This window comes from Barbatula barbatula (assembly GCF_947034865.1).
Source record: "Barbatula barbatula genome assembly, chromosome: 5".
Lineage (NCBI taxonomy): Eukaryota > Metazoa > Chordata > Actinopteri > Cypriniformes > Nemacheilidae > Barbatula > Barbatula barbatula.
Genome location: NC_136769.1, coordinates 20,823,468 through 20,842,778, shown reverse-complemented (window position 1 = coordinate 20,842,778; position 19,311 = coordinate 20,823,468). Strand labels below are relative to the sequence as shown.

The 19,311-nt window shown below is 39.6% G+C and overlaps 3 protein-coding genes across 4 annotated transcripts; all 3 read left to right on the top strand.

The window, feature by feature from the left end:
- The first annotated feature begins 694 nt into the window (after positions 1-694).
- dnajb1a (DnaJ heat shock protein family (Hsp40) member B1a) lies at positions 695-6,698 on the top strand. The gene is made up of 3 exons (XM_079456784.1): positions 695-1,271; positions 3,037-3,602; positions 3,736-6,698. Exons 1-3 carry the CDS (start codon positions 1,061-1,063, stop codon positions 3,964-3,966), a joined length of 1,008 nt encoding a protein of 335 aa, XP_079312910.1. The 5' UTR covers positions 695-1,060; the 3' UTR covers positions 3,967-6,698.
- Positions 6,699-7,473: 775 nt separating this feature from the next.
- On the top strand, positions 7,474-13,305 carry gipc1 (GIPC PDZ domain containing family, member 1). Of its 2 annotated transcripts, XR_013786701.1 has the most exons (8): positions 7,474-7,669; positions 8,021-8,486; positions 8,571-8,756; positions 9,060-9,240; positions 9,332-9,438; positions 10,417-10,498; positions 11,067-11,999; positions 12,043-13,305. XR_013786701.1 is itself a non-coding variant. In XM_079457196.1 (7 exons), exons 2-7 carry the CDS (start codon positions 8,190-8,192, stop codon positions 11,216-11,218), a joined length of 1,005 nt encoding a protein of 334 aa, XP_079313322.1. In that variant the 5' UTR covers positions 7,474-7,669; positions 8,021-8,189; the 3' UTR covers positions 11,219-13,305. The 2 variants fall into 2 exon arrangements, 1 of the variants encoding a protein (XP_079313322.1); XM_079457196.1 differs by having other exon boundaries at positions 11,067-13,305.
- A 3,052-nt stretch (positions 13,306-16,357) lies between these two features.
- LOC306893664 (E3 ubiquitin-protein ligase TRIM39-like) lies at positions 16,358-19,210 on the top strand (the record flags this gene model as incomplete). The annotated part of the gene is made up of 6 exons (XM_079455613.1): positions 16,358-16,885; positions 17,696-17,791; positions 17,879-18,109; positions 18,186-18,208; positions 18,281-18,399; positions 18,651-19,210. The coding sequence occupies 6 exons, from the start codon at positions 16,358-16,360 to the stop codon at positions 19,208-19,210; spliced, it is 1,557 nt and encodes a 518-aa protein (XP_079311739.1).
- Between the last annotated feature and the right edge of the window lie 101 nt (positions 19,211-19,311).

Here is a 19,311-nt window from a genome sequence, read left to right as displayed (position 1 = left end):
AATACACCACTTTGCTATTCATACAGAGGTTGATAGGCTTTGCGTTCCGGACATTGATGAAATCATGAGCAAACGGACACCAAGAAACATGACATGACATCATCCTGAATGCTTAACGCAGTGTACACACAGTTGTTAACGGACCGCCATTCACATGCATTGGTTACGATAGAAGTGAATGGGCGGCTGTGCAGTTCTGTTACCAATATTTTTCAAAATACGAAAGTCATCCAGGTTTGAAATGAAAAGCGAATTTTCATCCTTAAGGTGAACTTCTCATTTAAGGGGAACAGAGAGACAATCAAATGATTGCGTTTATTCACAAGCATTGCTGTATGTCCAATGCAATGTTTCATCTATTGACATTGAGAGCTTTATTGTTAATGTGACTCTCACGTCTGCATCACCCAACATGCTCATTGTTTATATTTAAGTATACTTGCCTTGAAAGTCTGTTTACATAAATAACAATCCAGCCAACATGCCAGAATTAAATGCCTTTTTCCAACGCTGTTGGAAAGTCATTTTCACATTGAAAAGGAAATATTGTAATTATTATATTTTTGGCATACTGAAATGTACATGAAATACAAGGCTGTACATTTTTACAAATGTTATTATACAGAATCAATATTATACAGTAAGCGCATTAAGTGCTGTTGTCCGCTTTACGTTCGTCCTCCTATCCACAGGTGGCGCTGTGATCTCCGCGGCCTCAGGCTCTACAGCAGCCGAGCGAGAGATTCTTCTCGCACTTTCTGCGGGCGGTCAGCGATGTTGTCGACTACCTCACGGTACAGTGCGTGAGCAGGGAATCTTCTTTGTTGGTTTTTAGATCGACGCTTATTAGAAGATTCAGGACAGTCTTGCAAAAAACGATGACACATTCGCACGAGTCTACAGCGCTCGCGTCCGATCAATGACGGATTGGAATAATTCACTTAAGGACAGTTTGATGAACTCCAGCCCCGCGTTTCAGGGTTGACAGGCAGCCGGCGGCTCATATTCACACATGGAAGCGGATCGTTGTAGGATAGCGATGTTTTAGTCGAGTGTCGTGATGGGGAAAGATTATTACAGGGTGTTGGGAATAGAGAAGGGCGCCTCGGAGGATGAGATCAAGAAAGCGTACAGAAAACAAGCGTTAAGATTTCACCCCGACAAAAACAAATCGGCCGGAGCGGAAGATAAATTTAAAGAGATCGCAGAAGCCTATGACGTGTTGAGCGACGCCAAGAAGAAGGATATATATGACAGATACGGAGAGGATGGTGAGTGCGGCATGAGTCGTGTGTGATTGTCCCAGCAAACAGACTGATGGGATCAGATCGTCCTTTGATAAAAACCCTCTGTTTCCTTGATGATGTCATCTTGTTCATAAAGTTACAAAGATATAGACATACGTCATATGTGCAGATCTTTTAACGTCACCACGAGGACCCAATACATATAGGTTATGTAGTATGTGTGATACATTTCGTTTTTGTAGTATGAAGAAAGCTGATAATTTAAGAAAAATAAGACATGATCAAACTTAAAGTTTACATTTATTAATGATATTGCTGTCCTGAATGATCTATAACACGTATACATAACAGTCCGAAGAATAATTACTGAATTAAAAAATATAACTCTTGATTCTGAATATTGTCCCGAGCACTGCCCTAAAAACTGCCCACTGGTCTCCGGTGAAGTCCTCCAGTTGTGGCATCATCTAGTTTTCCAGCATCTTCTGCATATTTGACCCCTTTCCAACAGTGACTGTATGATGTTGAGTTCCAGCTTTTCACACCGAGGACGATTGAGACCATTACGAAAGATACAAACGTTCACAACACGACCCACAATAAAGGAACGGTTCACCCAAAAACGAAAATGCTGTCATCGTTTGCTCCTCGAGTTGTTCGAAATCTGCATACGTGTCTTTGTTCTGAGAAATATATTTGGAAGAATGCTTGTAACCAAACAGTTCTTCGACCCCATTTTGACTACCATAGTAAGAACGTTGCTTTATAAAGCGATCTGTTGTGTTCAACACAAAGAAAGACATTTGTAGGATGAAGGAAAGCAAACAGTTCTGGGGCACCATTGAGTACCATTGTCTTTTTTTCCTACCGTGGCCAAGAACTGTTTGGTTTCCAAATATCTTTCTCTATGTTCATCAAAACAAAGACATTTAAACAGATTTGGAACAATTTGAGGAATAAATGATGACAGAATTTTATCCCCTTAAAGGCCAGGTGTATGTAAACTTGATCAGAAGATGATTGGTGTTGTTTTTTGTTTAAATATCTTGAATCTTTAAGTAAACGGACATGCTGCCATTCATTTTTTAAAACCCTTACTGTGCGTTCACACCGCCAGTGACAAGGCGAGGCGATATCATTCGTTTTCAAATTTTGAGACGGCGACTTCCGGCAACACATATAGATAGGAAGACAGTTGTACTTTTTCTATGGCGCATCTGAGTTTCTGTGCGAGAGAGCGCCCCCTGGCTTTCACGTGCAACCCCATTTAACAGTGTTTCACAGACAAACTGCACATAAAACATCTCAGCCAACCATGTGCGATTTCTTTTCGATTACTCATGCGGACCTACTAGTAACGCCTACTAGCGACCGTGTAGCAAGAGACTAGCGACACACAGCGACAGAGTCACTGCCGGTGTGAACGCACAGTTAGATACCATGTAAGATCTCTAAAAACAATCTTTGAACAAGTAAAAGATTAATACAAAAATAGTATGAAAATAAATGTGTTGATAAGGTGCACAGAATCTCTACAAAGTTTGAGCAACTCTCAAGAGCTCAAGCCTGGTGACCATTTAAGTTTTCTCTGAATGCTGCCAATACAGGAGCGTGTTGCATGGAATCGACGAGGGACTTTTTGACACCTCCTCTGATCTGCAGATTAAGAGTTGAAACTGTACCATGTGGCCAGGTTCCTGTGAGCTGGTTCTGCTGTTTCTATATGCTGTTTATTGTAATTACCACAGTGTTGACTTACTGTTTGCAGTAAACAGTTTTTTGTGTGCAGGTCTTAAAGGACATGCTGGCTGTGGGAGCAACGGCCCTAGCTACACTTTTCATGGCGATCCGCACGCCATGTTCGCTGAGTTCTTCGGTGGCCGCAGCCCGTTCGATCAGTTCTTTGCATCCCACGGCGGCTTAGATGAGGACATGCATATTGATGACCCTTTCGCTGCTTTTGGAATGGGAGGAATGGGCGGTTTCCCCAGGTCCTTCAAATCTCGCGTGACGGGTGCACACGGGGTCCGGGAAAAGAAGAAAGATCCCCCGGTCATGCACGAACTCAAGGTGAGTCTTGAAGAAGTCTTCTCTGGGTGCACGAAAAAGATGAAGATCTCTCGCAAGAGGTTGAACCCGGATGGTTGCACGATGCGCACCGAAGACAAGATCCTGACCGTGGACATCAAACGTGGCTGGAAAGAGGGGACTAAGATTACCTTTCCCAAAGAGGGGGATGAGACGCCGACCAACATCCCTGCTGACATAGTGTTTGTGGTAAAGGACAAGGCTCACTCTTATTTTCGGAGGGACGGCTCTGACATTGTTTACTCTGTGAAGATATCCCTGAAAGATGTGAGTGTCTAAAGCCTTTTTATCTGGTCGGGCAAATTGTAATAAATGAGAATACTGACACTTAATTTTTTTGCTTTTGTGTCCCCTGTTTCTATTTGCTGTTTTCACACCATTGATCACTTTCACACGCAAGGCTCTTTGTGGCTGCACCATCAGCGCACCCACCCTGGACGGTAGAACTGTCACTGTGACATCGCGTGATGTCATCAAACCAGGCATGAAGAAGAGGATTGTGGGAGAGGGACTGCCCCTGTCCAAGTATCCTGAAAAGAGAGGAGACATGGTGCTGGAGTTCTTGGTAACATTTCCAGACAAGTTAGGACCGAGTACTTGTGAAGCTCTTGTTAAGATCCTGCCACCTTGATCATTGTAATGACTGAAGGAGAAACTCCAGCCGATGCTTCGAGAGCCACGCACACGCCCTGTGATCCAACTGGTTTTCTACAGAACCAACATGGAAAGCATCTGCTATAAAAACATAATAGAGCTGCAGTGTATTATATCAATTTATAATCCCGTCATTATAATGCAGTGCACTTTTTCAGATCACTGTGAAGCATTTCAGAAGAAATATTATGAAGTATTTCTAGAGGAACCAGAAGTTGACATTTTGTTTTAATTCCATTGTTTTATTGCTTCTGGTTACTTGGAAATTAATCTGTTTCTTTTCTTATATTACATTTTTATTTCAGTTTTAAGGGTTTGTCAAAATTCGGAATATAAGAATTATCATTCTGTTAAATCACGAGTAGAAATTAAAATTTGAAGTGGAATAACAGCAAAAGGAATTAACCGAAAAGGCATTTAAAGGGACAGTACACCCCGAAAAAGAAAATTCTGTCATCATTTACTCACCCTTAATTTGTTAAGTTGCATTCTTCCAAATATCTTTCTCTTTGTTCATCGGAGCAAAGTAATGTATACAGATTTGGAACAACTGGAGGGTGAGTATGGAGGATGACAGAATTTTCCTTTAAGGAAATCCGACTATAATTCAACAGAGAGAGACACACAACCTACTTATGTGTTATGTTTAAGGTTTTCTGTCTGAAAACCTGTTCTTTGGTCCCAATTTTTCAGACCTGAACATTTTCGGTTGTTTATATATAGTAATATAACTTAAATAAATAACCTTATACATTGTACCGTGTTTATGGCTAATTCATATAAAAACTGAAATATAAAGTTGTCGTTTCTTTAAATTTCTTTTCATTTTAATTCCACTTTAAATCTTTTTAGCTATCTAGCTCACTTCAAATTCTACACGTTTTCTGAGGTTTTGTAAACATTTTAAGACATTCTCAGCTCTATTCTGAATGGCATCCAATCCTCATATCAAGAAGTCATCTCTGAAAAGCATCAGGGTTTATACATACTTGAGCATCTCGTATGTGGTTGTATCTGTGGAAAGGCCCATTGAAGAGCAGCAGGGAGCAGGTGCAGATCTGTAGATCTGGTTTGGCTGAGGTTGTAGTTTTGACTGCCAGTGATGGCTCGGGAATGTTATAAGGCTTCTTGAGCAGTTTTATCACGGGTCCTCCAGAGCTCTACATGTTATGTTGCTGGCAACACTGGCTTGCGCCCAGTGACTCGAGACGTGCTGTGCCATAGAGCACTTAACCCCAAACTGCCCCAGAGTGACAAGTACTGTGTGACTTTTTTTGTTGCGGAAGTGTCAGCTGTGACTCAAGAGTCATCTTAAAGGGAGTAAAATACCTAAATGTTGTGAAAGATACGGATGAAAAATACAGTGGCTCGAGATGATGTTTGGACACTATTGAAGTAAAAGTGTGATATTTCTGCCTCACTAAACAGAATCACAAAATCTTGGTTGTTTTTAAACAGATTTCCTGAACTTTCCTCTTCTACTCGCTTACAGTTGTGTTTAATATACAAGAAACTATTTACATTAAATAAATGACACTTTCACCCTGAAAGTGATGGTTCACCCAAAAATGAAAATTCTGTCGTCATTTGCTCACCCTTGTTTCATTTCATACCTGTATAAATTACTTTGTTTTGATGAAGATATTTTGGAGAATGTTAGAAATATTCAATTCTGTAGGAAAAATGAAATAGAACCATTTGTGTTGCTAAATTCTTCAAATGATCTTACGTTGTGTTCAACAGCACAAAAAATATACAACATTCTTTTCCTACTAATGGATGATGTCCCAGAACTGACAATTGCTAACATTCTTACAAATATCTTTCTTTTTGTTTAACAGAACAAATAAACGTATACAGGTTTGAAACAACCTGAGGGTGAGTGAATGGTGACAGAATTTTCAGAATCCCTTTAACAATAACGTAATTTTATTGTCTGAGAGACACCCAAGCTTTAGTTTACACTATCTTTGCCACGCACGGTGATTTTGTGTGAAGTCATTTCTGAAGTTCACAGAGTAACAATTGGTTTATTACATGAACTATGGACAAGACCCACTGTTTGAAAACTACACAATTTTGGTCTTTCAAGCAGTATTTATATATTATTTTGAGGTATAACCTCACAAACTTTCTTTTTATTAAATGTTTTGCCTGAAGGTGTGCCCCCCCCTCTCTCTCTATCTCTCTCATAATAAAAAAAATGCCACTTGTCATTTAGTTATGCTTTCTGAGGTCACTGTAAGGACTCTTTCTCAGTGTTGTGGGAATTTTCACAGATTTTTACTCTAAACAAAATAGAGCATAAGCCTTTTGTTGTTTGTTGTATGTAATATATTGCTTGGCATTCTTTCAGATTATTCATTTAAGATGCCGTGAACGTCTCTCTTCAAACTGATTTTCTAAGCAATTATAGTATTTGTGCCAAATAATGTGAACTGGGTATGAATGAAAATGAATTTAATCATGACACTTATGCAAACTATTGCTGTCTTATCAGCATGCTGCCCCTAAAATTCACAATTGAACTTGTTTTAGGTGTTTAGATCACATTTTGTGTGTGGCGATTACTCTTGCAATAACTATGTGTTTATCCTGTAAAAACACTTTGTAAAGCTGCTTTAATAAGCCTAATGTGACATGCTTACCAACTAGTTTTCTTTGCGTACTTGTTTTTATTAACTGCAAATAAAGTCTTTACAACTGCTGTCTTCTTTCGCTTCATTATCTGCATAATGCAACAGCGTCTCGCAGTTACTGTATTAACATATATTTATACATATAGATTATAATTCAGCATGAATTATATTAAGAGTAATGCACCGAGGGGCAACACTTAGAAACACACAAGCTTTTGGATGTTTTACTATAAAAAAAACTATTGCACGGCTTACAAGCTAATTCAATTGTCTACCATAAAACAAGCAACATATCCAATATAACATTAAGGAGGCTTTTAGCTTTATCATAGATTTGATATTTCAATTATTTCTTAAATCAAAATGTTATATCAACTACACGCTCACTGCTGACATCTACTGGTGTAATGCGGTTTTATAAGTATTCGGGCAATAGAAGGATCAAGGGGAAATCAACAATACACACGAGCACATTCAAAAAGGCACATACGCAACTTACAGAAGTAAATAAATAAAATAAATACGATTTGGTGTTCAAAAAAGTACCTCGAGAGCTGTAGTTTTGTTTTGACTCGCTCTCGCGGTACTTTGATGTCATAATCTGATCGGTCTGCGCAGCGTGAGTAATTCGACATTGAATTACAATTAACTTGTATTATATCTGGTTTATATCATTCATATAGTAATAATTGCATAAGAAAGAATGAACGAAGAGAAGATTGAAGTCACACATTCCAGTACTTGCATAATGTTTTGCTACGCATTCAAATATTTTCCCATCACAAAAATACACGCAGTTACTCCCTCTGGCCTGCAGGTGTCAGCAGTGCGCACGCTCTTGAGTTGGGTTGCTGGTCAGTAGAGGAAGAGCAGCACTCATCAGGTTGTGTTGAGGGATGTGATATCCGCCCTCCTTCAACATACCAGAGCATACTCCCTTAACATCTACCGTTTATTCCCTCAGTAGTTGTCTTCTGTATTAAGTGCACTATAGGATTGACATTCCGGTTATTCAGGGTTTCCTCGCGGTCTGTTTGTTTGGTAAGTGTCGTGATATCCAGACGATGCTAACATGCTAACTCACACTGTTGTCTGTGATACATGTCAGACTGGAGAACTGAGACGTTGTGTAGCATTTCATTTCAATTGTGCAGAGTTTAGTTTTGTCAAATGAATGAATGCATTTGAACTACTCTTACGCCATACGAGATTCATTTAGCAATCGTTTATTTTTGTGATTGTTGTTACATATAAAAAATCATGAATGAACGACACCCAACTTCCCTGTATGACATATTGCTGTTTTGCTCCCTGAACTCTCACAGCAGACGCTTTTATCCAAAGCGACTTACAATGACTAAATGTAAATGTTCTCCTCTTTTTATATCATAGGTGTGGAGATTTCCTTATGACTGGGTGAAACTGAAGCGCTCGCAGGCAGAGACTTCCTCTGATTCGGGTGCCAGGCTGTAAAGCCTTTCTGCAGATCAAAGACGAAGTGCACATCCACCTTTGTTGTAAAACATTTTGTAGCGTGTACAAAAACACAAACATCCTTAAAATGCCTCTTGGATTGGGTCGCAGAAAGAAAGCGTCTCCTCTGGTAGAGAACGAGGAGGCAGAACCCATCCGGGCCGGGCTGAACATTTCTGGGGTTGATAGACTGGATGGCGGGGTTAGCGTGGGCGAAGGAGCTACCCAGGAGGGCCTGCCACCTCCACCGACCAACATGCGACCTCGTCTTATCTTCCACACCCAGCTGGCGCACGGCAGCCCCACCGGTCGCATCGAGGGCTTCAGCAATGTGCGTGAACTCTATGCCAAAATAGGAGAGGCTTTTGGGATACCTCCAACAGAGGTGAGGCCCTGAGCCTGTTTTCATTTGCATTATAAGGACAAAATTCTTTTTTTGTCAAATTGTAATATTACCACTCGTTTTCAGGTAATGTTTTGCACACTGAATACTCACAAAGTGGACATGGACAAACTTTTGGGTGGCCAGATTGGTTTGGAGGACTTCATATTTGCTCACACAAAGGGCCAGAGGAAAGAGGTGGAGGTGTTTAAAGGAGAAGATGCTCTTGGGCTCACCATCACTGACAATGGAGCTGGCTATGCTTTTATAAAAGTGAGAACCATTATTGGATCTTAAATGAATAGTTCACAAAATGTATTCACCCTCGTGTCCATCCAAACCTTTATTTTAAGAAATGTCTGGTTGTGCGTCAAGACAATGGAATTCAGTGGCGGCCAATGTTTTTATGGTTACCAACGTTCCTCAAAATGTTTTCTTTTGTGTTCTTTAGAAGACAGTCAAAAAGGTTTGAAATGACACGAGGATGTATATTTATTTTTGGGTGTCTTTAAGTATGCAAATAGTTTTAAGTCTGCACAAGAATAAGATGCTGAAAGTGATCTATTTCCTTTGCAGAGAATCAGAGAAGGCAGTGTTATTCATCAGATCCAGGTCATCAACGTGGGCGACATGATTGAATCCATCAATGGCCAGATACTCATCGGCTGTCGCCATTATGAGGTTGCCAAAATGCTGAAGGAATTACCCAAAGGGAAAACCTTCGTCCTAAAGCTGGTTGAACCTCTGAAGGCATTTGGTATGTCTTTTTATGTCCTCCAACTACAGTAGTTTAATAATAATGAATCTGACCTGATGACAACAATATGTTGTTTTCATGTTTTTGTTAGACATGATCAGTCAGCGCTCTGGAAGCAAGTCTGGCTCTGTACAGTTAGGAACAGGAAGAGGAACTCTGCGTCTGAGATCTAAAGGACCAGCCACTGTGGAGGAACTGGTAAGACTGGTACAATACTGATCTCCCTAATTTATTTCAGGTCATGGGTCACCTTTACCTGTGATGTGTCTGTGGAGATAAGCCTGCATGTCGCCAACTACCTTGCATTACCATACACACGCATGTTTAAAGACGTGTTTCATCTTAACAACATAAACAAGCCAACCTAACTTCCTGTACAAATTCACAAACAATAGAGGGCCTGTAGATTATTTCTGATAACATTCAGAAGAACCCGAGAAGAACTGTTACTTTGCTATACTTGTCTCATCTGCTAGATGTCAATGTACCATGTCTTGACCGGTTTGTTTAAATGCGACCAAACTGCAGGACCCATTCAAATTATTTATTTAATTAAATGAAAATACAACAAAACTCAAGAAATCGTCTATTTGATACAATTATTATACAGTAAAATAATAATACAAACTAATATGAACATAAATGAAATAAAATATAAATAGTTATATTATTAGACACTAGCCAAACTGGGGTTAACTGGGGGTCAGCCGCGCACGTCCGATAAAATGGTCTATATAACTCATCTGCTTGAACTGAATATAATAGGAATTCACACAAAACTATATTAATGTAAAGATTTGACCGATCCATCCAGCAATAACAAAAACGTGAGACATTGTGGTTTTGCACAGCTTAATCTTGAGATAAGGGGACAGAGCTGTTCTTGTCATAAAAAATCAGAGGAATCATAGAGATTTGGTTATCCTGGTTAAAGGTTAGAAATGACAAAGATCTGTAGTGAGTCTAATGCTTATCTCTGTGTCACGTATTATACTTTAGAAAGTAATTTTTTTTTAAATCATTCAATGAAATATAAATATTAAACCAAACGGAAACATGTTTATATAATACTACTCTGAAAACCTTTTTCTGACCTAGACAAATGTAAATTCAAATGATTTAAGAATGAATTTTGTAAAAATGTGAAATAAAATTTTTGTGTGATTTGTGTTGCAGCCCTCTGCATTTGAAGAAAAAGCTATTGAGAAAGTAGATGACCTATTGGAGAGCTACATGGGTATTAGAGACAGTGAACTCGGTATGTTTACAAGGCTTTTTTATTCTTTTCCTCTTTTTAAGCTATGTGTGGAAGATGCGTTTGTCCAAAAAGACTTAAGGTGAATTTAATCTGTACATATCATCAGTGTGTGTTCCTAATACAAAACTGTGTTTAACCACATTGAGAGTGAGTTGACATGAAAAAAAAACTGGATCCAGAAAAACGATGTATTACGAGCGCCAGGCCAGTGGATGGTGATGTTGTGCTGTAAAGAAACACTACGTGCCTGCGCACATACACGTACTCTGTTTTAATCTAAAAGCACTTTAAATACACTTTGTCATTTGGCATGTATGTATGTATGTTTCTAGCTTGTGCATATAAATACTAAGTGTCGGCTGGTCATAGTGGTGTAGAAATCTACTTTTTACTGGAGAAATGATAATAAGTATGTCACGTGATAATACGTTTTTCTGTGTTTATTTTTAAGCTGGAGGACAGAATGTTTAATGCAGTTTTAAAATGGTCCCCATTAAATGAACAGCCAAGACCCACAAAAAGTGTCTACATATGTAGCTCTATTTCTCACCAGCACACTTCTTTACAGCTGCCACGATGGTGGAACTCGGCAAGGACAAAATGAACCCGGACGAGTTTGCGGAAGCTCTGGACGAGACTCTGGGCGACTTTGCGTTTCCAGATGAATTTGTGTTCGACGTGTGGGGTGCCATTGGCGACGCGAAGGTCGGTCGCGTGTAATTCTAGGAAACACTGCTTTAAGGAACACTATATAATTTGTGAATGTTTGTGCTGTTTTGGCGTATAATCTGAGATGTTTTAGAGATCGCTGGAACCACCTGTATGTAGTTTTTCTGTGTTTTTTTAAACTGGAGGACACAATGTTTAATGCAGTTTTAAAATGGACTTACTAGTAGAATATTATGCGTCGAGATGAATCGAAGGTGTTAACCGCAGGCTTTGGCTGCAGACGGGAGACAGTTTTCTGTTACATACTGTGACTTTCACTTGCACTGTGTTGGCCTGCGCTGTATAAACAAACTGCACGCTATGGCACAGCTCACAGAACACACAGACGACACACAGTGCTGTGCTGGTCTGCACTGTAGTGACCTCCACTGTGTGGATCTGTATTATTATTGAAGAGTTATGGACCAACACTAGAAGGATTCCCTAAAGCATGTGCTGTCTTATGTTTTATGTTCTCACTTTATATGAAATGGTGGTAATGAGTTGTACATTGCTGTGACCTCTAATGCTTTCCATTCTCAGTTCTGTGACTTCCATTGACATAGCTGTTATCTTTTTAAAGAAATAGGAAAAAGCAACAAAAAACACGTTTTCATTGCGGTGTGCAGTGAATTATCTTCTGATGCCAAACAAAAGGAAATCTTTGTCAGTATTAGCAAAAGTATTATGAACAGTGTTTCAGCTGTTGCAGTATTTATCATTCTAAGAATCGCTGTTGGACGGAAACCTTGTATCTCCATGTTTTTTCACAAATCTATTGGTCTTCCTTCATGTTCGTCTGTGGGGTTTGCAAATATTTGACAAATGAAAAGGAGCTTGTTAATACGTCTTTGACAAAACACAGCGTTTCATTATTTACAAAATACAGTGTTTTTTCCATTCCTGAACCGCCGACGTTCTAAAGATCAAAGGTTTCCATTCGACAGCATTGAAATAAAGGACATATGGGGCTGGGTGATATTGCTTCAAATGTTTCTGTGAAGGTCAAATGTAAAGGGACGAAAAATACACACACTAGTTTATCGTCTTTAATGTCTGATGTGAATACATCCATAGGGATCTATAGATTTAAAAGAATCATTGCATCATAAATCGGTCGTTTACAAACTAAACACAAGCTCTGTATTTCCTTTATGTAAACAAAAACACTAAATAGTAAAGCAGTACATATTGCTGTAGTGTATATTACTAAATCATTTTCCTACACGAGGACATGTGTGAACAATTCTGAGCAGTTCTACATTAATGCTAAAAGATGGATGGGATGCCGATGGAGTGGATGAAGTGTTTTTACGGAGATCACACTACCGCCATATTCTTATACATGACTAAGAATAGCACACATGTTACGGTATCCATACCTTTGAGCACGCACTTCAACACTGTACTTATGTATTTCACATCTGTATCAGAGCATGTTTGAAATGTTAGATATATTGATCATGTGTTAGTAAAAACTATTTTCTTTTTAACTATTGTCTTATTTTCTTGTTTTGAGGACCAGAGCTGAAACGTTTTTGCTTTTTGTTTCTTTTCATACTGTAAAGCTATGCGTGTAGCTTGAACACAGCACTCGGGTGCTTCATTTATTTTTTAACACATTTAGATGATGTTTCTAAGAACTTATAGTTTACACTGATAATGTTTTGATGGTTTCATGTCACACCGTACTACCTTTATATGGCAATAATCATTATAAGAGTCTGTTTTATTCAGGGGCAGAAATGCTATTGCACCACATTGTATTGTTTTTTTGTTAGTTCAGTTTCTCGATAGTATTAAAGTGCAGAAAAAGATATATGTGTGTGTTGTGTTTCTTTATGCTCTGGAATGCAGGAGTGTTTTGCTGTTTACGGTTGTTCATTGAAACATTGCTTGCGTTCTCCTTGGCTGAATAACCTTACCAAGGGCATTGCTCTCATTATTTGCTGTGGAATTGTAACCGTATTGACTTGCAATCAAAAGTGTAAAACCTATATATTTCTGAATATTAAATAAGAAAATCCATCATTAAAGGATTTATCAACAAAAATGCAATACAACACATATGTGTTCAGAGGTGAATAAAGACCTTACAGAATGAAGCGTTATGTTTTTATTACCTTAGAATGAACTACTTCTATCTACATACACCTGGGTCCCCTTACATGGAATTTGACCCTGTTGTTTCTACAGTAGCTCTTAATGGATAAACTGCTCAACAGAGCGCGTTTCATAAATATGTTATCTCCTCCAGCAAACAAGCGAAAATGAGAGCTGTAGTGTTTCAGAAGTGTTGGAGTGAGCCATTGGTCACCACTAGACGCCGCAAAAATATCCACATTGCTCTTTTTTACCTTGGTAGGCAAGTAGTGGTCCGACTTCGAAATGTTGTTTGAAACCTCACCTCCATCACTGCTACTAGACACAATATACAACAGTCTTCTGAAAATGACATTATAGATTCACGTCTATGTACTTTTTTAGACAAACATGAACTTTTTTCCTCGTAGAACCAAAAATGCCTCTAGAAAATCTTTTTATTTCTCCTTTATTCCTTTTCTACTATAAAGAACATTTTGTGTTCTCTGGATGTTAAGGGTACTTTAGGGAACCACACAGTTGTGACATGGTAAACTTGCGGCGTCATCTGAGCTCAAATCAAATGGTATTGCACCACATTATATGTGAAGATATTTAGGTGACATCCGAGAGATTTCCAGGTCTCCTCATAGACATGATGGTGTCAGTTTTTTGTCAAGGTCCAGAAAAGCACTAAAGACATCATTAATTTGGTCCATCCGCGCGCTCATATCGGCTCAGTTACATTTTTTTGAAGCGACGAGAATTTATCGATTCAAGTCTGTATTTTGGTTTGTTTTTCACACATAAAGCATTCACACTTAAACAAAATTCAACTGAGTCACTATGAGCAGATGGACCAATTTAATGATGTCTTGAGTGCTTTTCTGGACCTTGGCAAAAACTGACACCATGATGTCTATGAGGAGGCCTGAAAATCTCTCTAATGTCACCTAAATATCTTCATTTGTGCTCCGAAGATGCCTGAAGTTCTCTAAACATGTTTAACGTCATGTGGGTGAGTGATAAATCACACAAAGTTGAATTTTGGGTGAACTTCCCCTTTAGAAAGATAATTAAACCCTTTATTTTAGGTTTGTATGGAAACGCATAAACACATGATTAAATACAGCATTTCATGTTTTAGGTGTATATTTAAGTAATTGTATCAAATGCAATGTACCATATAATTAAGAGTTGAGAACTTAAAACGGCATAACAAATGTTCGTTCTCTATCTGTGAACTATGTGTTTTTAATGGGCATTATTATGAAGAGTCGAAATGCATTTTTGATGGTTGATTTTGAAAAATCTCCTCTGAATGTATTCTGAAGTCAGAAGGCAAACTCTCCCTTTAATTTGTTATGGATTATGGATAATAATTCTAGTGTCATTTGATGTTGACACAGATTGCAGGTTACAAAGGGTCACTTGTAATATTTATATTGTGATTCATAAAAACATTACTGTAGTTACAATAAATGCCATTTATAGTTATGCAATTTTAACCATATTGACATAGATTTAAAATAAAATAGTGTTGACACAGAGGTGAGATTACTTTGTTTTATGTACTTGTGCCTTTAATGGACAGTGGGGGCTGGAAACTACACAGTAGAGAGAGGGGGACGGGATCAGCAAAGGACCCCCAGACGGGATTCAAACACGGGTTGCCGTGTGCGGCACACGTCAGAGCACTGCTCACTAGGCTTTCGGCTCTCACGATGTAAGATTACTTTAATAATGATCAAAATCTTCATTTTATAAAATGTACACACATGATGAACGCAATACGCGCATATTCTACAGGTTTGTGTTCCCTCCAACACCTCACCGACCAGACACTAAATCACTCTTGTAAAAAATGCACTTCATCCATTTGTTTCCACTATGGTGGACACAGCATATAACCCTACAGTTCCATCTATATTTTACCCAACCAGTATTTAGAGTGTAGCTTTGTATACCGTGCTTATGGTTGGCTCCCATAGGCAAAACTTGATGGTCCATGATTTTAAAGCTTGATAACAGTGTCTGCTAAATGAATGACTTTACAGGTTCTGCTTGTGAATTTATCAATGTTGCCGCTTTAAGCTTCTTTGCAGGAGGAGATCATTTATTTACGCACAGTTTGTCAGTTTAGGGCTACTGTAGAAACAACAAAATATTGTTAATGTCTGATTATTATTAACGCTTTAAAGTGCATGTAGAGTATTAACCACCAACACAATTATGAGTACATTTGGAACAAAAATGAATGACCATATTTTCTCAACTCAATACAGCAGTGGTCAGTAAGGCTGAGCACTGTTAACGGTTTGGACCTTCAGTGTTTCAGCAGCCTGAAGAAAGAACGAGACCTGTCTGACTGATCACTGCCAATGTCATCACTGTTATTGATCGGAGCAAATGACTTCAATCCAGCGCCAACCGTAGCAGAAAGCAGTGAGGTGAATCTCAAATACATGTATCGGTCATATTTCATGAAAGAAATCATTTATAGTTTGATTCTAATGCGAAAAAGAGCAAAATAAGCACAAAATGATTTGTGTTGCCATTAACTATGAAAGGTAAAAGCACCAGCATCTTCATTCCAGTCCTCTTTTGCATTCTGAAGAACACAACTGTGTCCCTTTCCAGAGTGAAGTTTTGTTGAAGAAAGGCTCACCATGCAGCATTTGGATTTGTTTTTTACTGCAACCCCTCACACAGCCCGAGTATCCAAAACACTACTGCTTACACCAAACATTCCACGGATCAATGACGAAGCCTGTTTTCCCCTCAAGCACCTGTTGATCCAGAAATGAGCCAAGACCAAATATTACCGCCTTAAAAACGCTCGAGAGTGTGAGGTGTGGTCAAACTCAGACTTCTCAGAACTTCCTGCTGGTGGTTTTAGTTAAGGATGGACACAGTTTTAAAAAAGGTCATTATTGCCAAGACCAGCGTTCTCCCCGGAGTCTTGTGATCTCGCTTAAACACCAGACAACACAACATTGGGAATTAACAACACATACAACTTTTTGCACGACCTCGTTTCAAAACCCAAAGGACTGCACACCGTCAGTCATGCCTTTGCGACCGAGAGCTTCTTCTCAACCTGGACGAGCAATCACCCATCCAAGCTCTAAAGTCACCCCGGCCGTGCGTCAGAGGGCTCTGTCTTCTTACTCCAAGTCGGCTTTAGAGGATGAGCTCTCTTGTCCGGTGTGCTGTGAGATCTTCACCGACCCCGTGGTCCTGAAGTGCAGCCACAGCTTCTGTCGTCTCTGCCTTCAGCAATTCTGGAACAAGAAGTCAACAAAGCGGGAATGTCCGGTTTGCAGGAGGAAGTCTTCTCTGACCGAACCCACGGTGAGTCTGGCTTTGAAGAACGTGTGCGATGCCATCTTAAAGGAGCAGAACCTGCCCGCAGGTGCCCGGTCTAACTCGGTCAACAGTGCTTCTAAACCGGAGGCTCTTTGTGCTTCTCACGGGGAGGGACTCAAACTCTTCTGTCAGTATGATGAAGAGGTCCTCTGCTGCGTTTGTCAAACCTCAAAGAAACATCAAGGTCACAGCGTGTGTCCTTTGGAAGAGGCGGCGAATGATCTCAAGGTAATGGCGACCTGTGTAGTTTAGTTCAAGTTTACTTTGACATATTGTTTCTTTAGTGATTTACCATTGTGAATGTTTTCATTACGGTTAAATGATTTAATTGATATTACTTGGAATGCACAATAAATTTATTTTTTATTTTTAAAAACAGGTATCTGTTTTAGGAAATGAATTCAATTGTGAAAAGCTGCATTGAGTTGAGTGCACTCTCAGAAATGTAATTGTTAACACATTGTTTGTGTTATGCTATTTAAACTAGGGATGCGCGATAAATTATCGGCTATATCGGTATCGACCGATAAATGTTCATTTGTAATGTTATCTGTATCGGCCGATAGTAAAAATGTATGCCGATATATGATAACCAATAAATCAAAAATAATTTCCTCTGGAGAAACTTCTTCAGCCGCTCAAAGTTAAAATACAGTACAGTATCTCTGCCGTGATCATTCACTTACTGCTGTTAGCAAAACATTGTTGATGTAGAGACCTTATGTAGATAAACTATTTTAATATAAATGTGTAAATTATAGGAACAAAATCATATTGTTTGAATTGTTATTCTGGTTGATTGACTGCTGTCTGAATGCTTTCTGTCTTGAGACCTGTTAGACATGTAACTATACGTTTTCATATAAAAGCAGTTGTCCACTTTTTGCCTTAGGTCAATATATCGGTTATCGGCTTCCAATGTTAAAGAATTATGGGTTATCGGCCCAAAATGTACATATGGGTGCATCCCTATATTTAACACATTATGTGTCATCTTGTGTTTTTTTACACAGAGTTTGTCTCTCTCCATTTCTGTAGGACGAAATGCGACAGATCCTCACCCCTCTCAAAAAAGATCTTCGACGGCTCTATGAAGCCAAACAGGAATGTGATGACACTACTGTCCACATCAAGGTAAGCTCCAAATACAAGACAAATATGACACGCTAACCATCAACAATCTACCTGAGCATCTGATCTGTGTGCTGCTGCATGTGACAGAACCAAAGACAACAGACGGAGAAACAGATTCATGAGGAGTTCGATGAGCTCCGGCAGTTTCTTCTGAAAGAGGAGGCCACGCGAATCGCTCTTCTGGCTGAAGAAGAAGAGGCAAAGAAACAGATCATGAGGAAGAAAACGGATAGCATCACTTGTGATATACTCACGTTTTCTCACACGGTTGCGGCCATTGAAAACGAGATCGCTAGTGAAAACAGCGCCTTCCTGCAGGTAAGAGTCTGTGTTTGGATTGTCAACGGATTTTATCCATACAGACTGAAGTAACCACTCTCACGGTTTTCCACAGAACTACAAGAATTTCAAGGAGAGGTAAGTGTAGACTTAAATTATGTTTTTCATTTATATTTGTGTGACGGAAAACTAAACTGACTGCCGTTACAGAGCTCAGTTAACGTTTCACGAACCAGAAATTGTTGAGGAATCTCTGATCGACGTGGCAGCGCACATCAGCTCTCTGAAGTTCAAAGTGTGGGAGAAAATGCAGAGCTTGGGGGAACACAGTGAGTGCCACATTCATATGATACTTCAATGCTGGGTTCACAGCAAACACGAAATTAAGCCATTTGCACAAGTAAAGTCAATGCAAAGACACAAATAGACTTGCGGCAGGCGATGCGAATTCTCGTCAATCTTGTCTTCTATGCAAGTTTTGCTTTCCTGTAACGAACTTGCGAAATGTGAAACGCCCCTAACAACTCTTTCAGCTCATGATTTCAAATGGTCTCACTCCGCATCTTTCCCCATCATCTAGCTCTGGTGACGATGGACCCCAACACAGCGTATCCCTGTTTGTCTCTCAGCAAGACCTTAACAAGCGTCTCTAACACAGGGACAATGCGACAGCTGCCTGACAATCCCGAGCGCTTCGACCACTTTGTGTTCGTGCTGGGATCCAAGAGTTTCACCTCAGGATGTCATTCATGGGAGGTGGATGTGAGTCAGAACAATGACTGGGTCATAGGTGTGGTCAAATCATCCATAACCAGGAAGGGCAAGATCGGAGGATGTCCAGAAGGAGGATTCTGGACCGTCGCGCTGTCAGATGGGAAGTACGCGGCCATGACCACCCCAAACACGCCTCTCGATGTGAAGGGCCACCTGGAGCGGGTTAGAGTAAAGATCGACTACGATGCCGGAGAAGTCAGCTTCTTCGACTCGGCGAACATGACGCTCATTTACACATTTAAGGACCATTTCACTGAGATGATGTTTCCTTTTTTCTGCCCGGGGGCAAATATCAACGGCAACAATCCAGGCCCACTGAAGATCTGCCCGGTGAGAGTAGCAGTGTGGAACAGCGCCACCTGGTGACAGTTATATGCAAGCTATGTTGGCATATTTTTACTCCCGTCCAAGCATTCTTTACAATTACTATACAACTTTGATATATCATATATATATATATATATATA

Bases quoted from the DNA above. Each gene is read 5' to 3' on its own strand.
- dnajb1a (XM_079456784.1), top strand. From the start codon at position 1,061: ATGGGGAAAGATTATTACAGGGTGTTGGGAATAGAGAAGGGCGCCTCG. The intron at 1,272-3,036 runs GTGAGTGCGGCA...TTTTGTGTGCAG, and splicing joins TGACAGATACGGAGAGGATG to GTCTTAAAGGACATGCTGGC. The intron at 3,603-3,735 runs GTGAGTGTCTAA...TTCACACGCAAG, and splicing joins TGAAGATATCCCTGAAAGAT to GCTCTTTGTGGCTGCACCAT.
- gipc1 (XM_079457196.1), top strand. From the start codon at position 8,190: ATGCCTCTTGGATTGGGTCGCAGAAAGAAAGCGTCTCCTCTGGTAGAG. The intron at 8,757-9,059 runs GTGAGAACCATT...TTTCCTTTGCAG, and splicing joins CTGGCTATGCTTTTATAAAA to AGAATCAGAGAAGGCAGTGT. The intron at 10,499-11,066 runs GTATGTTTACAA...ACTTCTTTACAG, and splicing joins TATTAGAGACAGTGAACTCG to CTGCCACGATGGTGGAACTC.